Here is a 17675-nt window from a genome sequence, read left to right on the forward strand (position 1 = left end):
AAGCGGTTGTGTGCCAGATTTTTACAGGGGCCATCTTGCTGATGTCTGTCAGTAACCAGAGGCTGGGTTTGCTGGGCCTTTAAAAGACCCAGGAAGGGAGGAGAGGGCTGCCCAGAGAAACTAACCATGATGGCTATGCTCTGCTTCTGTGGTCAGAGACAGCAGGCCTTCTGAATACCTGTTGCCGGAAACCACAGAAAGCTGGGGTCCTGCTCATAGGTTTCCCATTGGGGCATGCGAATGGCTGCTGTGAGAACAGAACACTGGGCTTTCGCCTGATCCAGCTGGCTCTTTGTATGTTGTTATGACTCTTCTTCCTTATATACTTAACAGCTAGAATAAGAGTGGGGGGGCCTTTGTTCAGCCTGGGGGCCACATTCCCATGGGGGAATCTTCCAAGGGCCAATGCTAGTGGTGGACGAGGTCTGGTGGGGGAAAAACACAGAGCAATGGATGTGGCTTACTTTTTGTATAGTTACATTTCAAAGGTCTCCCTCTTTCTTACACACACACACACACACACACACACACCTCTCTATCTTCCATGCAGGGAAGCAAGAGGCACGATTATAGTTCAAGAACACATTTCTAGCCAGGAACAATGATATAGATTTGAGATGCAAAGCAGGGCAAGTGAAGGGGGTGGCCTGGGGGGAGTCTGAAGCACCAGATAGAGTGACCTGTTGGGAGAGGGGAACGTTTGGTACCTGGGCCTGAGTTTTCCCCATCCCTGATAGAGCCATCATTTATTATTTCAAATGCCTAATCGGGCCTTCCTCAGGGGAGGGCAGCTCGTCATAATAAAACAACAACACAAAAACAGTTTAATGCACCATAATGCCCTGCAGACAACAAAATGAGTCATATAAGAACTCCAGGAGACTATTGTCCAAAAGCCTAGACAATATAATAATAATAATAATAATAATAATAGCATGTTTCCTGAATGCATGTGTGTGGACTGTCTGATTTCCCTGGGGAGGGAGTTAACAACCATGTCCCGTAGCCATTGATAGTCTTCTCCTCCATGGACTTGTCTAATCTCCTTTAAAAGTGACCCACACTGTTGGCCATCACGGCCTACTGTGGGAGCGAGTTCCATAGTTAAACTTCTGTGTGCTTCCCTTTGCCTTTCTTGAATCTTCCAACATTCAGCTTCATTCAGACACGGTGGATGTATGTGTGGAGGAGGATCAGGAGGACGTCCCCGAAATCTCTTACATAGGAACCGAAAATCCCGGTGAGATCATTTAGTATCGTATTCTTCTTTTCGAAATGGCTTTGTCTGCTCACCTGACAGTTCTCTCGCATCCCCCCAGCTTTTCATATTTCTGACGAGCCGAGCCAGGAATCCAGGAGCGACCACAAAGTGAGAAGAGACACAGGTATACTTTGTGCAATCTCTTGCTAATTGGTTTAAATCAATTAGAAATTTAAATGGGTATCGCTGTAATGCTTGGGATGGGGGCTTGAGCTGGGGTGGTGGTGGTGGTTCCTATGCACCCAAAAGCTTTCAAGGGGTCTGGAACTGCCAGGGTTCGGTTTACATGGATGGCTACATGTGTGCTGTACACGCGAAGGCCACATCACTACAGAATCTGGCCCTGTGCATGGCATGTAGGAAGCTGCATTATACTGACCTTTTTTCCATGCCACAGATTTCAGAAAGGAGCATGTACCTGCTTTGCTTTGCCCTGGACTTTTAAGTTCAGTGCAGGATCCTTCTCTTCCTGCTTCTCCTCCTCATTGTTACAGAATCACACAAAATCACAGAGTTGGAAGGAACCACGAGGGTCATCTAGTCCAACCCCCCACAATGCAGGATTTTTTTTGCCCAGCGTGGGACTTGAACCCATAACCCTGAGATTAAGAGTCTCATGCTCTACCAACTGAGCTATCCCAGGTTAATTTGATTTGTTTCCTGCCCTTCGCCATAACATTCCAGAGCAGGCAGCAGCCATTTGAAATTCAGGGCTGAAAACAGTTTAAAACCAATTGCAGTCTCGGGAATAGGGTGGGTCCACACACACACACACACACACACACACACACACACACACTACTGCTGTCAAAGGTCGGGGTGAAGAGGTGTGCCTTTAGCATATAACTGCAACTGTATAATGAAGGTTCCAGGTGCACCTCTGTGGACACGGAATTTCACAACCTAGGACTTGCCACAGAGAATGCCCTTTCCCAGGTTGCCTGTCCCCTGAGGGCAGTGGAGAGAGCTCCCTCTGCTGATGTTAACACCCAAGAGGGTATGCAGAGAATGGGGTGGTCTATTTGATGTTTGAGACCTTAATCGTTTAGGGATGGGAGTTAAGCAAAGTTCTGGCCTAGTGTGTTGCCTGAACTAAGGGTTGTGGTGATGGCTTCTCTTCCTTAACTACAAGCTTCTAGATTCGGGTAGGTAGCTGTGTTGGTCTGACGCAGTCAAACTATATAAAAAAATAAGAAAATTGTCCAGTAGCACCTTAGAGACCAACTAAGTTTGTTCTTGGTACAATGGTACCTCAGGTTAAGTACGTAATTCGTTCCGGAGGTCCGTTCTTAACCTGAAGCTGTTCTTAACCTGAAGCACCGCTTTAGCTAATGGGGCCTCCTGCTGCCGCCATGCTGCTGGAGCACGATTTCTGTTCTCATCCTGAAGCAAAGTTCTTAACCTGAAGCACTATTTCTGGGTTAACGGAGTCTGTAACCTGAAGCCTATGTAACCTGACTCCCCTAAAACATTCTCAGACAAAAAGTGTGCTGAAGATGCTTTTCGAGCTGAACAAAAGTTATGGGAACACTGTAAAAACTTCAGAATGAAAAAAATTAATTGACAGCGAGGTCCCTGTTTCACATGAACAGCTTCGTAACAAAACCATGCTGGAGTGAAAAAGAGAAACTGGTCCCTTTGCTGAATGTTTTCCTTTTTCCTTTTTTGGGGAAAAAAAGCTGGGTAAAAAATAAGGGTATCTTGGAGCAAAAAACACCATGGTGGTTGTCACCCATGGAGGCCATGAGTGTAAAAAAAGGTCAACATGACAAACGATTGGGCAACATAAAAGGAAATCCTGTGTGAGGAAGATAACCAATTGAAACTTAAGAACTTTGACGAGATAAAAAATAAGGTGTCAAGCTGGCTAGAATACCACCAAGTATATGAGTTATTTAAACAAGAGAAAAAGAGGGGTTTCGGGAAGGAGTGTTCAAGATTTGAGCAAGATCTATTGTATAACAAGCAGAAAACCCTATCTAAAATGTATAAAATCTTATTAGAGTGGTCGGTAAAGGATGAGGAGGTGAAGGCAGTTATGGCGGAGTTGGCAGTGGACCTAGTGGACGCAATATACAGCTGTCAGAATGGGCAAAATTATGAAAGGAATACCTTAAGTTCACAGTCTGCTATACAATTAAGGAAAACTATATGAAGGTTTTCTATAGATGGTATCTAACACCAAGCAGACTTGCCTTTAATGAATTAAAAAGAATGTTTAAAATCTCTCACACACACCCCCCCAAACCAGAAGCATTTCTATTAGGGATTGTGGGAAATGAGATTTCAAAAGCTTTAAAGAATGTATTCATGTACGCCACCACCGCAGCAAGGGTTGTGATTGCACAGATCTGAAAAAGGGAATGTTTACTGACCAAAAAAGATTGGTTGAACAAATTAATGGAGTACGCGGAGATGGACATGTTGACTGGGCAGATAAGAGATCAAACAAAATGAAAATTTTAAAAAGATTGGAACATATTCAAATAATATTTGAAAGACTATTATGGGGCAATTGAAATTTTGGCTGGATTAGAATTACTTCTGTAAGAAAAAAAATACTAAAATATAGTGGAAAAACAGGAAAACAAACTCATAGACATGTTAAGAGAGGCATTCAAATAAATGAAACAGAGGACCCAAGTAAGAAGGGGAGGGAAGTCAAATATAAAAGGAATATGAATGAATCAAGCAATTACCGGTAAGTGCAATTTTTTGTTTTTGTTTCTTTATTATTATTTAGAAACACATGCTTAGCCATAGGAGAACTGAGATGTTATAATGTGATACTATGAATGTAAATTAAAAGAAACCAATAAAGATGATTTGCTAAAAATAAAAAGAGAAAAAGAAACTGGTCCCTTTGCTGAATGTTTTCATTTTTCCTTTTTTTTTGGGGGGGGGGAGCTTTATATTTGATCAGAAAGGAGAACAAGCACATCAATAAGGTTTTGCATTCAAAGGCTGGGGAATATTGATCACTTTCCCGTCAAATCAATGCCCTTTTGTTTTATAATTCCAGTCACGGATTCCAGTTCATTCGACAGCCATTAGGAAAACAGAGGTAGCATTTACCATATGGTTTCATCTGGGGGAACCTGGCAGTGAGAGAGCATTTCGCTGAGGCTCCTGTGAAGCCTCAAATGTTTATTTTAGTTGATAGACTTGAGTGACGTCCAATTTTACTTAAAATGCATGAGATTTGTCAGTGCTGGATAACATTACCGCGTGAATAAATGCTCGGTGGTTTCCGCTCCAGCTCCTGCAAATCAACTCGTTCAGAAAGAGGAGAAGCAAGAAGGCTCTGTTAGATGGAAAACTTACCACGCTTACATTAAGGCATCTGGAGGTATATCCTACAACAAGCTTCTTTCCCCCCAAAGAAACCCCTTATTTTGTTAATGTAGATTTCTGCTAAAATGGAACCTCTTATAGTATGTAAATATGTAAATGGGGAACTACTCAGGAATCAACCCTGCCCAGAAAATCCACTCTTGATTTTATGTACACAGTGGCGTAGCGTGGGGGGTGCAGGGGGGGCCCGGCCGCACTGGGCGCAACATCTGGGGGTTAGGGTTAGGGGGCACAAATCCACGGGTTAGGGGGCGCAAATTACTTGCCTTGCCCCGGGTGCTGACAACCCACGCTACGCCACTGTATGTATATGTTGGGACTGGCACCCTAACTACTAAGCATTGAGGGCAATGTACTCAGCACATGCTCAGAGGCTATTGAGAACATCTCCTGTACAAATTGGTACAGACTTCTATGTCACCCTCCCCAAGAATCCTGGGAACTATAGTTGATAAGAGTGCAATACATGATCTGTTGATGATCCATAGCCACCCCTTCCTCTCCTAGAGAACTACAGTTCCCAAGGTTCCCTGGAAGACAGAATTACCATGTGAAGACAATTAGGTTGGCAGACACATGGAATAAACCCCCTCTTGATGGTTGCTGCACAGTTGTGAAATTCGGTGTGAAAGCTGGCAAGCCCTGTCCCCCCAGTATCATCAAATGAGCCTTAAAGATCCACTATTCTTTTTTCGCTATGGCTTTCAGTGACTAATTATAAACCGAGATTCAGAAGCGGTGCTGTGGTCTGGTTTTAGAATGTTTGAGTTTATGTTGTGTTTTTGTGTGTGAGTGTGTGCTGGCCTTTAAGTAGACATGGATGCTTTAAATGGTTTTACACATCTGGGGGACAGAGCTAGCATGAAATTTGTTCTGCCTGTCGTGGGCCCTGGCTCCACTTAACCCTGGGTCGCCCTGCCTTCCCCTCCACCAGTCTCAATGGGCACCAGCTCCTCCTGTCCCTTTTTTAAGAAAATGTGCAGCAAATTCCCATGCATTTTTCAAGTTTCACTGATGTTCATGGGACTTTGCGCCTAAGGAAAATGCCTATCTGATTTCAGCCCTAAATGGGCACTCATCAGTGCATTGTGTTCACCCATTCCCTGTTTACTAACCTGGCTCGATGGTCCCTTCTTAGGATTCATCCTGTGGTTCTTCATTGTGCTTCTCTTTGTTCTGATGATCGGTTGTTCAGCCTTCAGCAACTGGTGGTTGAGTTACTGGTTAAGGCAGGGCTTACGGGTAAGCACACCTTTCAGCGTTACAATGTGTTTTATTTGTATACATTTATCTATTACATATAAAGCCCACCTTTCCTTCAAAAAGCACAAGGTGGCAAAAACAGTTCTCCTCCTCCCTGTTTTGTCCTCACAACAACTCTGTGAGGTTGGTTAGGCTAAGAGGCGGTGATAGGCCCCAAGTCATTCAGTCGGCTTCATGGCTTGCAGGGATTTGAACCCTTCTCTCCCACTTTAAATTATCTACAGGCTAGTGTTACACCCAAAGCATAAACTGCGGTTCATCTTAGCTACAGTTTCTTGAAACAAGCCAGCTTCTTAAACTATGGCTTGGAGTGGCTTTGTTTAAGCAAATCACAGCTATGATTCATCATGGCCTGTTGGGTTCGGACAACCTGTGGTTAATCTAAAATGAAAATGGAAGTTTTCAAAGTCCTCCCTGTGGCTATGCTGCAGAGGAAGTGGGTGAGCCCAAGTTTGTTCTTGTTGTGCTAAACTATTATATAGACATTATGTCTGAACTGGTCCGATCTCAAACTACACATAGAAATAGGAATGTATATTTAATGGAAGTGCCGCCCAAGTTCACACACAGAATACGAAGAGGGTTATATCGGTAAGCAGAGTTCCTACTCTGCCATATATTTTAAATGTTTACTGCAAAACAGTTGGGTTTTGTTCCGTTCGGCGAAATCACTAACTTTCCCGATGGAGTTTTATCTCATTATAAAGTCCAGATAATTGCCCCATGTTCTTGTGTCTCAATTTGTCATTATTTCAGAGAGAGAAAAGTAATTTGCTCTCAGTTATAGTTTTCTTTGAAAATCCATTCCTTAAAGGCAAACTACAGCTTCTACCAACTCATCTATGGAATGAGCATCATTTCCATGATTATCCTGAGCTTCATCAAAGGCTTTGTTTTCACTAAGACAACATTGCGGGCGTCATCGAGACTACACGACACCATGTTTCACAAGGTATCGCAAATCTCCAGCTGGCAAACAGGATTGTTGCATATTTAACAAGCTGGCTTGATTTTTATCGTCCAATTATGTGCTGTCAGAAAGTCACGGGTCACTCTTTTTACCTAGAAATTATGAAAGGTGTGCTTTCAGAACAGCACCGCATTTTAGCATGCAACCCAAAAGCGGAGAAAAATCGACAAATAGGTGGCAAATGGCAGGCCTGGATTTTGGAAGTATTGAGGATGGAAGATAGAGACATCTGTGATAACTCCTTGGGATGATCACTGGGAAACCAAGAGGGAGAAGGAAGGCGGGTACCATAAATAGAGAGGTGTTGGGCACATGTTTTAGCTAAACAGAGTGGTGGCATCTAGGCGCTCTGTTGAGCTATCCATGGACCCCATCAGTTACCTGACTATAATGACCATTAATGCTGGGCCTGGGCAAACAACCAATAAAGCTACTTGAACAGAGGCAGTCCTTCTTCTGAATACCAGTTGGTGAAAACCGCAGGAGGAGAGAGTGCTCTTGTGCTCCCGTCCTGCTTGCAAGGTTCCAGAGAGCCAGTGTGGTGTAGTGGTTAAGAGTGGTAGATTCGTAATCTGGGGAACCAGGTTTGCGTCTCCGCTCCTCCACATGCAGCTGCTGGGTGACCTTGGGCTAGTCACACTTCTCTGAAGTCTCTCAGCCCCACTCACCTCACAGAGTGTTTGTTGTGGGGGAGGAAGGGAAAAGAGAATGTTAGCCGCCTTGAGACTCCTTCGGGTAGTGATAAAGCGGGATATCAAATCCAAACTCTTCCAATAGGGCATCTAGTTGGCCACTATAAGAAATGGATGGTGGACTAGATGGTCTGATCAAACAGGCTCTTCTTCTGCTCCTACGTTCAGTGGAGAGAGTTGCCTGGGAGAGGAGAGACTTGGTGAGAGTTTCAGGGCCAGGTAGAGAATATTAGAGGACCTCACCTGCCCCCTGGTTTCCCCTGCACCCTAGTGCAGTTTGCTGAAGCGCCTGGTCATGCTTGGACTGCACGAGCTCCCACCATGGGTTGCTCTGCCATTTTAGTACAGCAGGGATTCCTCCCATTTTGAAACCATTCCCGTTCTGAACAGAATTGCGTGTCTATTCCTGCCCCCTCCCACTGAATGGAATAAATAAAGACACAGGACATGGAATTTAGGTTAATGGGCCAAAAATGGCCGCAACTTTATTGATTACAGGTAAGAGCGGTATTGGCTTTAGGCATTGGCCCTATCAGACTAACCGGTATAACCGGGAAGGTTAAGCACCAACAGGGGGAGCCCCCGAGATGCACATCCCTGGGCGCTCCCCGAGGGGTTACCGCTCGGGAGCGCGCTTTAGGCCCTTGCCTCCGTAGGTTTCGGACGAGGCGACGCCCCCCGGAGTCCTTTAATGAACTACCCTTCAGCATTTTGGGGGAGATGATGGCGTTCCTCCCCCACATCTCATTTGCATAACAATACCCCTGCCAATGCCTAACTGCCACACGAGCCGAGCTCGCCGCCAATACCCTCAAACCTGTAACCAATCCCTGATCCCCTCAAAAATGTCAGCAAGCCAAATGTCGTTACCAGCATCAGAAAGGTGTACACCATCCCCGCGGTAGAGGGCCTCCTCGCTGAAACGGATGGCCGGGTGTTCAATGACCCGGCCACCCATTGCTGCCACTCTACGCGCCACCGAGCGCTCCAGGAGCCTCCTAGCTCTAACCACCGCCTTCGGGTTTTTGGAATCCCTCCACACACGCCTCTCGAGCAGGGATGACCAGATTATAGACAGGTTCGGATGGGAGGCCCGCAATTCCCCCAAGTCCTTAACTATATGCCACATTAAATCAACCCCTTTCCTATAAGCTAGGTCGTTCTCACCCAGCTGGATGACCACCGCCTCCGGTGGGCCTTCCGCGGCGATTCTTTTTGTAATAGCCGGGAAGAATTCTTCCCATCGCATTCTGCGACGTGCCATCCAAGAAACATCAACATTGTTTGGCAGTTGCAAACCGCACCAGCCCCTGGAAACCGCACGTGCTCTTGCCCAGTAGACAATGCTGTGGCCGATAATCCACAAACGCACCGTCGCGACACCTGAAAATTAAAGAGAGCAAGAGAACCGGATCAGTGGAGGCCGATGGAGGGCGGAATGCTAGTATGTCTTGCGGATATACCCCTTGTAGGCGTTCAATTTCCACCGCCCCATATCCATAATCCTCTCTGCCGGTAAACCCATGTGCACAGCAGTGGTTGCGGCCCCGATGCGAAAGGAGTGTGCGGCGTACTCCTCAGGGGGGAGCCCAATGGTGGTGACAGCTTTGCGCATAACCCTCGTGAACTGATGTTGTGACAGGCGGGAGCCATCTGCGTGTATGAAGAAAGGACCGCAAGTTTTCGGTCTTACACACAGGAACTTCCTAGCATCCTTCAATGGGCAGGGCCTGGCCTTCTGAGTAGCCTGCAGGCGGATTAGGGCCCCTCTCCCCAGCTGATCCGTCTTAGAGCTGCGAATGTTTAAGATTACCTCGGAGCTGGATAAAGTGACGTCCTCCAACAGGAGGCCCCTGTTATTTTTGACCGGTTGGTCCTCACAGACTACCTCGCTTATGCGCAAAGCGCCAAAGAAAGCAAATGAAAAGGCCGTGGAAAATAACCTGGCCTCATACCTGGACCAACAGATTACCCTGAGCTTCTTACGTATTTGACTAAGGATGTCATAAGTTATGGGTCTTCTGCAGTCAGAGCTTGGAGGCTGGGACCTACGCCATCCCTCCAGCATCCTCCGTACCATGAACTTTGCACAGGGGTCGACTGAGAACAGAGCTTTGGAGAAGAAAGATATTGCAGCGGAGTGAATATTCAAGGTTTTGGGGGCCCGCCCTAGGTCCCGGAGGCGCACGAAGTATTCTATAACCTCCGCCATGGATGGAGGCTTGCCTGGTTTAAAAGACCCCTTCTTTTGACGAAATGATGTGAAATCTAACCACGCCTTGTTATAGGATCGCAGAGTTGATGGTGCTACTGATAACAATACTCCCTTTATGGCTTCTCGTTGCCAATACTCCAGAGGTGCTCTGGAAACGGCTGCGGCAGCTGCTGCGCATCCGGCGCCAGTAAGCGGAAGCGATCCATCTGGAAACGAGACAGAGCATCCGCGATACTGTTATCAACACCTGGTATGAATTTAGCTGAGGCATATAAGTTCAACCGCAGGCAGGATAGGACAAAATACCTTAAAAGGGGTGCTACTCTAGGCGAGCGGGAAGATTGCTTATTTAGAACCGACACAACTGCCTGATTGTCCGTCCAAAAGCAGACCCTGCGATCTTTAAATTGGTCTGCCCATAAATGAATTGCTACGACGATGGGGAAGAATTCCAAGAATGTAAGGTCACGCAAAATGGGTTTTCCCTGCCATGAAGAGGGCCATCGCTGAGCGCACCACTGACCCCAGAAGTAAACCCCAAACCCCAGGGAACCTGCCGCATCTGAATGGACCTGGAAGTCGGAATGAAGGGCCAAGCTGTCTTGCCAGAGAGAAATTCCATTATAGCCCTCTAGAAATTGCAACCAGACCTGGAGGTCTGATTTTACCGCCTTCGAGAGGCGCACCCGATGATGTGGTGACCGCAAACCTGCTGACAACTTTGCCAGCCGACCACAGAAGGGCCGACCGGGCGAAACCACTCAGCAAGCAAAGTTAAGGTGACCCAAGAGAGATTGAATTTGCCTGAGGGTAACCTTTTTCATGGGCAAAAGCTGTGAAATGAGCTCCCTAAGGGCCATCAATTTTTCGGCAGGAAGGTGCGATGTTTGGGCAATAGTATCGAGTTCGATGCCCAGGTACGTCATTGTAGTGACCGGACCCTCTGTCTTTTCATTTGCTAGAGGTACCCCCAGCTCTTCCGCCATGGACGTGAAGGCCTGAAGTAAGGTCGCACAGTCGTTAGCGCTGCTTGCTACCAAAATAAAATCATCCAAGTAATGCCCCACCCCTGCAGAACCAGTTTTGAATTTTAGCGCCCACTCGAGGAAGGTGCTGAAGGTTTCAAAAGCTGCACAAGCTATTGAACACCCCATTGGCATTGCTTTATCGATAAAATAAGTTCCCTGGTATTTAAAGCCAAGCCAACAAAAGTCATCGGGATGGACTGGGAGGAGGCGAAATGCAGATTCAATGTCGCATTTTGCCAAAAAAGCACCTCTTCCGAAACCCCGCACCAATTTTACTGCCTGATCAAAGGATGTATATTTCACTGTGCACAGCTCCTGGGGAATGGCATCATTCACTGACCCCCCCTTTGGGAAGGGAAGGTTGTGAATCATCCTGAATTCCCCCGGGGCCTTTTTGGGAACAATGCCCAGCGGTGAAATATGCAGCTGATCAATCGGAGGTTGTGCAAACGGCCCAGCCACCCTACCAGCCGAAATTTCCTTCTGAATCTTTTTTGTCACTATGTCTGGTCTCTCCAAAACTGACTTCTGGTTAGGGGGGCAACTGGAATTGGGGGTGAAAGCCACAGGAATTCTGAACCCTTGGGAAAACCCATCCCATAGTAGACGGGCAGCTTGTCTATTAGGGTATAGGTTTAACAGCGTTCTTAGGGGTTGGAGCTTAATCGGGGAATGGGCTAGGTCTAAAGATAAATTAGTAGCGATTTCCTGCTGCCCCGTGGGCAGGTCCTGGTACACCTTGGTGGAGGTGACCCCTGCCGCCCCGAAAGGGCTGCTGCTTGCCCTTATAGCAGTTGACAGCTGGGTGGCTACCCCAACACTTGTCGCATTCGTGCAAGTACTTTCAAGAGGTGCGCTGGCAGGCCCCTTTGTTGAAATCCCAGCAGTGCTTGCGCCTCTTTGTGTCCACCTTACCCGCTTTTGCTTGATCGTGTGGTTTCTTTTCAATGTAAGGTCCTACGTGATCCATCCAGTAGTTATTGTCCCTCTGATCCCATCGCGTGGAGGACAAAAGCGAAGCATTCCTACGAAAATCCTCGTCGTACGAAATGGCCGCCTCATCTCCCGCTAGTTCCCGAGCTCTTCTCACGTGCGCCAGATAGGATGCAAGGTGGAACCTGCGTTTTGGATAGGCCCCCACCACTATACCCATGAACACCTGGTAGCCATTGAGCCAGTTCTCGAATGTGCGCTCGGCCCTAGGGGATCTATATTTTTTCTTACCGTAATGCCGCTTTTTCTCCCCTTTACCCTTTACCTGCACTGGCGGTAGTAACGTGAACATATCTATGAAGTCCCCGTTCAGTGTCTTATCCCTCTTTCTCTTAGAAAGGTGATTACCCAAAATGAAATCGGTAGACGAGTGCGTTGAGACTTTAACATCTTCCACTAACGCCCTGTCTTTCCATTCGAGAGTACCATTGAAAGTTTTCCGGTGAGAATTGGCCCTCCTCTCGTGAATCCATAAGGGGACACCAGTTTCTTCACCCTCCCCCCAGTATGTTTCCATGGAGGCATCACTGTCACCCTCAGAAGAAGAGGTACCTGTGTCATCCTCGGAATCGGAGTTGTCCCTCCTGCTCTTCTTCGAGACGTGCTTCTTCTTGGCTTTTCGCTTCCCGCCACGGGTGGTGCTGCCTTGCGGGGCTGGTTCACAGGGAGTTGGCTCCGCCTGCTGTGGGGGTAACTCTTCATCTGAAGATGACCCCTCTGATGGGCTGTGGAGAGCTGGAGGATCCTGGAAAACACTAGGGATACCAATTGCCCCATGGGCTGCGCCCGAAGGGGCGGCGTTAGGTTGTTTGGATTTCCTTGAGGAGGCCTTGGATTTAGGCGCGCTGGCCTTGGCCCTCTGCGCACTAGACCTGGCCTTCTGCGCCCGTGCCGTTTGTAGGCGTGTTTGGGGGCGACTGGGAATCCCCAAGTCCTGCTGTGACGTACTAGCCACTGCTGCAGAGGGACCAGCCTGGCCTTGTAGGCTGGGGGGGGGGTGTCCGGGATGCAATCTTGTGAGACCTCAACTATGGCCGGTGCCAGGGCCGCCGGAGGCCCGCATTGTGCGTAAAATGCTTGAATCGCCGAAAACAATTGAGCTAAGGCTTGCGGGTTACCGTGCGCAACCGGTATTAGCGCACCCCCCGGCTGGGATGGCTGAGGATTGCCCCTGTTTGCCATTGAGTCGGCGTTTGTTGGGCGACCCCTCACTATGCACTTACGAATGTCTATATGTATATACAACTGCCTACACAGAGACTACTAGTAAAGTGATTATTTAGCCTATTGGGTAGAGCCCAGGTTGCCAGTCAAGAAGGAAGCTATTATTGACTATTCCTTATTTATTTATTTATTTATTTTTAAATTTACTTGTCTATTTTTTTTTAATTATTATTTTATTTTATTTTATTTTATTTTATTTTATTTTATTTTATTTATTTTTTAATTATTTAAATATATTAATATTATTATTATTTTATTAAACTGCCCTGATTAAAAGCAACCGATGGATTAATCAGGCAGATGGAGTCTAAAGAAGTATAGCAAATGAATTGCTATCGTCAATGAGGGGCCAAGTAAATGATGCTGCCAGAAGCCCCTTGCACTCTTTTGTCCTTCTGCCGCCTTTATGAGTTAAGGCTTTTAAAGGCAGAGCTGAAATAAGATATAAGCCACAGTGCTTGCCAATTGCACCAATCAATTGCACCAATGAATCAATTGCATCAATCAATCAATCGCAAAAATCAATCCTGCAAGCAGCACGCAGACAGCACTTTACAACCAGCACTCAGCCCTCCAAAGACCTTTAATTGCCTCTATGAGTTGAGGCTTTAAAATGGAAAGCTGAAATAACAATATAAGCCACAGTGTTTGCTAATTAATTTCCAAGGCAGCCAGCAATCAGGACTTTGAAACCAGTATTCAGCTTTTCCAAAGATTCCTTTTTTATATTATTATTTTAAAGTATTTCCCCCAATAACCACACTTAAAAGCCTGTCATTCAAAAACCTGCTACAGCAATAGATTCTCCCCTGTAATGCTGCAGACCTGGGAGCCAGCAGTGGGAGGGATCGCAACAATGTAGCTGCCTGCTGCACAGAGCAGCTTAGCCTATGCAGGCAATTTATAATAAGCGTCAGAGCTGCTGCTGAGAGGGAAGGGTAAAACAAAGCTGTAAAATGCAAGCCTCCCTAGTGTGTAAGGGGGCGATTATTCAAAACACCTGGCAGCAGGGGTTGCCAACGTCCTCAGGAATGAGGTTAATATCGCTTTTTAATTCCTCCCCCGAAGATCGGAGCAGCCCTGTATCACAGCCAAGCCTGAACCATAAAGAATATGCTTGCCAGTATCCTTCCCTTACTTAAAATGGCCGCCTGCGCTTTGCCACGTGAGCTCTCCAAAATGGCGACGGCTGTTTGCCAGTACCTCGCCCTTACAAAAGATGGGTACCCAAGCTTCACCACGTGCGCCTGTAAATGCTGCTGGTTGCCTAGCTGCAGCGACGCCACAAACGAGGTGAAAATAAAGAGGCAAGAGGGGGAGGAATGTTAAAAACTATGCAATAACAAATGCAGCCTCCCCACCACGAAAGAGGAGAAATAAAGAGAAATAAAGGGGCTGGGGGGGGGACGCTCCGAGCTACTTGATCACAAAGGCAGCCTCCCCACTGACAAAACTCACCCTTCTTGAGGACCTTCCCCACACCTGGACAAGGTCCTAGCAGATGCGTAGTGAGCAGGGAAGCTGCGTGCACGGCTTAAAGCAGGGACGAATTTTAAACCTCCCTGCCTGGAAAAGAAATAACCTGGAAAATTAGTCTAGGAAGATCCACAGCAAAAGACCACCCCCCACCCCCAAGTACTTAGCCAGCCGCAGGACGATCAGGGGAGACTCTCTGGACGACCGCAGCTGCTGGAAGGAAAGAAAGGGGCAAGTATGGGCTATCCCGACCTTAAATGCCCCTTACTCGCCCCGCCCCCGCCGCCAGCCGATTGGCTGGCGCGATGAATAATGCATACTAATGATCCCGGGATTCCCCTGTTCTCGTGGGGCTGTAGTCAGCCCCGCGAGAGTGTGAATGGGTCGTGAGAACCGCAAAACCCCCTCCTCCTGATGTCGGAAGTGGCATTGTTTTACATCCCCACTATTGCAATTGCAGTGCTGTGATTCTCGTGTGCATGCTTTGTTTTTTCTCCATAACAGTTGCGGGGGTGATGGTGAGAAATGAAACCACAATTCGTGCTTGTCCTTTCAAGTTTGATTTACAAACAAGACCCCACCACTACCACCACCCCAGCCGCCAAACGAAAACAACAGCCCAACGCTGTATTCACACCACAGCTCACATTAAGCTGGCACAGATCTGTGATCCCAAACACTGAGTGCCACAAAAGACATGTCTGCCATCCCAATTTGTTGTTGTCATTTTACCGCACCCTCCCCTTTTATCCGCAGATCTTATGGAGCCCAATGAGTTTCTTTGATACGACTCCCACTGGCAGAGTAATGAACCGCTTCTCTAAAGATATGGACGAACTGGATGTGCGGCTTCCGTTTCATGCCGAAATGTTTCTGCAGCAGCTTTTCATGGTCCTCTCCATCATTGTCATCGTCGCCATTGTGTTTCCTTACCTCCTAATTGGAATCGCTGTCCTAATGATTCTTTTCATTCTACTCTTCCAGTAAGTTGGACGTCCCCCCCCCCCCCGGTATGTGGTTGTTTTTCCTACCCCAGAATTTCTTTTGAAAATAACAACAACCCTGCAGTGTGTATTTGATCTGTGTGTTCATTCTGCCCCTTGCAAGTTAAGGGGACCCACTGGTCTCTAATTCTACCCTCCCCTCCTGTCAGTTTGTAGTCCCCCCAGAAGACTTTCCAGAACACAGTCTCTAAGGGACAGATTCCATTTTGGGCTGCTCTAATCCCCCAGATATCCCCTTTATCCCAACTACAGTGGTACCTTGGTTCTCAAACACCTTGGTTCTCAAACTTTTCTTCGGTAGCTGAACGTCCGATGCAGCTGTCGGCTATTGTTTCTGGGGCACCTGCACCAATCAGAAGCTGTGCCTTGGTTTTCAAACATTTCGGAAGTCAAATGGACTTCTGGAAAGGATTAAGTTTGGCACTTTTGTTTTTTATTTTGCGTTTTTGTTTCTGAGGCTTTTTCAGTTAATTTGTTTTTGTGACTGTGTGGAACCCAGTTCAGCTACTGATTAGTTGATTGTGTGACTGTGGAAATGGATAAAAGCCCCTCATCCAAACAATGGCTATCATCAGTGCAGGTAAGGAAAAAAATATTACTTTTTATCATCTACAATACTGTCTTATTTATTTTACAGCACAGTACATTGATTATTGCTTTCATTTTATGGATCAGTGGTCTCGTTAGGTAGCAAAACTGATGTTAAATTGCTGTTTTAGGGGTTGTTTTTAAAAGTCTGGAACAGATTAATTCATTTTGCATTACTTTCTATGGGAAAGCGTGCCTTGGTTTTGGAACGCTTTGGTTTTGGAATGGGCTTCCGTAACGGATTAAGTTTGAGAACCAAGATACCACTGTAATTGAACTTTTTCAGTGCTGAGGTCAGCAGTCAGCTCTCGTGGCATTCCTGCCACCCACAGTGAGGAATGATAGCCTGAGAGAGGCATCCTCTGAATTGTAGAAGTCCCTCCCCACAAAGGTGCCTCTAGGATCTCCATTCTGTAGCTTCCACTTTATTTGCTTAGCTTCTTGCAGTTCAGGTATGCTTCAAAGACCCACCTCAGTCTGCTTTCTGTAACCCATTGTGTGCTGCTTCCCTTTGGAATCATTTCCCTTGTTTTCACAAATGCACAATGCTTTCCTAACCCGCCCAGAGACCTTATGTACAGGATAAATTCATTATCCTACAGATAATTATCTTACAGATAATTAAAATAGATCTGGCCTAAGTCTACAATCCTACACCCACTTTCCTGGAGAAATCCCCATGGAACCCATGGCTCATCCACACTTTGGCTTGACCTGTATTTTGATTGTATTGTTTACTAATTCAATTCCCCTGGTTCCGGACTTCCGGAGGCGGTGCGAAACGGCAATGGCGGTCCTCTTCGCGCTGTGAAGAGGGGCCCCGCAGAAAAGGGTCGTCCGCTACGGCAAAGCGGAGACCCACTAAGAAAAACCACAGGCAGAGTGAGCCTGTGGCCGTGGGACTCGGCGGGCACCAGAAGCCCCCCCAGAAACGAGGAAGGAACCCTGTAAGGGGCTCCGGAGCGTGGAAGGGGGAGCGGTGCTGTGAGTTCATCGCTCTTTCTGCGGGAGTGAAGCCGTGCGGCTGCTGCCGATGAGCGCCGACCTTTTTTCCTGGAACATCAGACTTCAAACTACAAACCCGTGAGTAGGGGATCCTAAAAATTTGGGACTAAAGTGATTGAAATTCGGCTAAAAGCGGGAGACGTAACCAGGAAGTCCGTCTCCTGACTGTGCTTAAAGGATCAAAGCAAAGACTTTGACAAGCTGGAAGCATTCAAAAAGGGCTGTAAAAAGCGTGGATTTTCGCGCAATAATTGAACTTTGTTTTTAATAATAATTGAAAAGAGACAATTTTGCTTTAATTTTGCTGGCTTTTGATTGGACCTTTCCTCTCCTTTGTGGATTTATAAACTGAGAAGCCCAAAGTCACGGACTGCCGGGGCAACAAAGAGCTGTCAAATTGCTGAAATGTTTTTAATTTTGAAAGTGCTACATTTGAGCGCTACAGTTTAGTTACAAACTGGGGAACTGTATCTTGCACATCTTCAAAGACTTTGTTTTAACATTGAGGAAGCTCTGCAAACCAAAAGGAATTTGAAGGCTCTCTTTAAATCTGTTTTTAACTGCTGGGATTTTAATGGCGGAACAGTCCTTTCTTTCTGCTG

At 46.8% G+C, this 17675-nt stretch overlaps 1 protein-coding gene across 5 annotated transcripts in view; it reads left to right on the forward strand.

Annotated features, from left to right (window-relative positions):
• The window catches only part of LOC307223012 (ATP-binding cassette sub-family C member 12-like), a 70463-nt gene that overhangs the window by 23459 nt on the left and 29329 nt on the right, over positions 1-17675 (forward strand). For all 5 annotated transcript variants that reach the window (XR_013841945.1, XM_079988716.1, XM_079988714.1 and 2 more), the window contains 6 exons: positions 1156-1240; positions 1320-1385; positions 4521-4610; positions 5754-5857; positions 6693-6830; positions 15233-15459. Coding sequence is in view for 4 of the 5 variants with exons in the window: in XM_079988716.1 (XP_079844842.1) it covers positions 1156-1240; positions 1320-1385; positions 4521-4610; positions 5754-5857; positions 6693-6830; positions 15233-15459 (710 nt within the window). In the remaining variant the exon portion in view is untranslated. The remainder of the gene's footprint in view (positions 1-1155; positions 1241-1319; positions 1386-4520; positions 4611-5753; positions 5858-6692; positions 6831-15232; positions 15460-17675) is intronic.

This window comes from Podarcis cretensis (assembly GCF_951804945.1).
Source record: "Podarcis cretensis genome assembly, chromosome: 8".
Classification (NCBI taxonomy): Eukaryota; Metazoa; Chordata; class Lepidosauria; order Squamata; family Lacertidae; genus Podarcis; species Podarcis cretensis.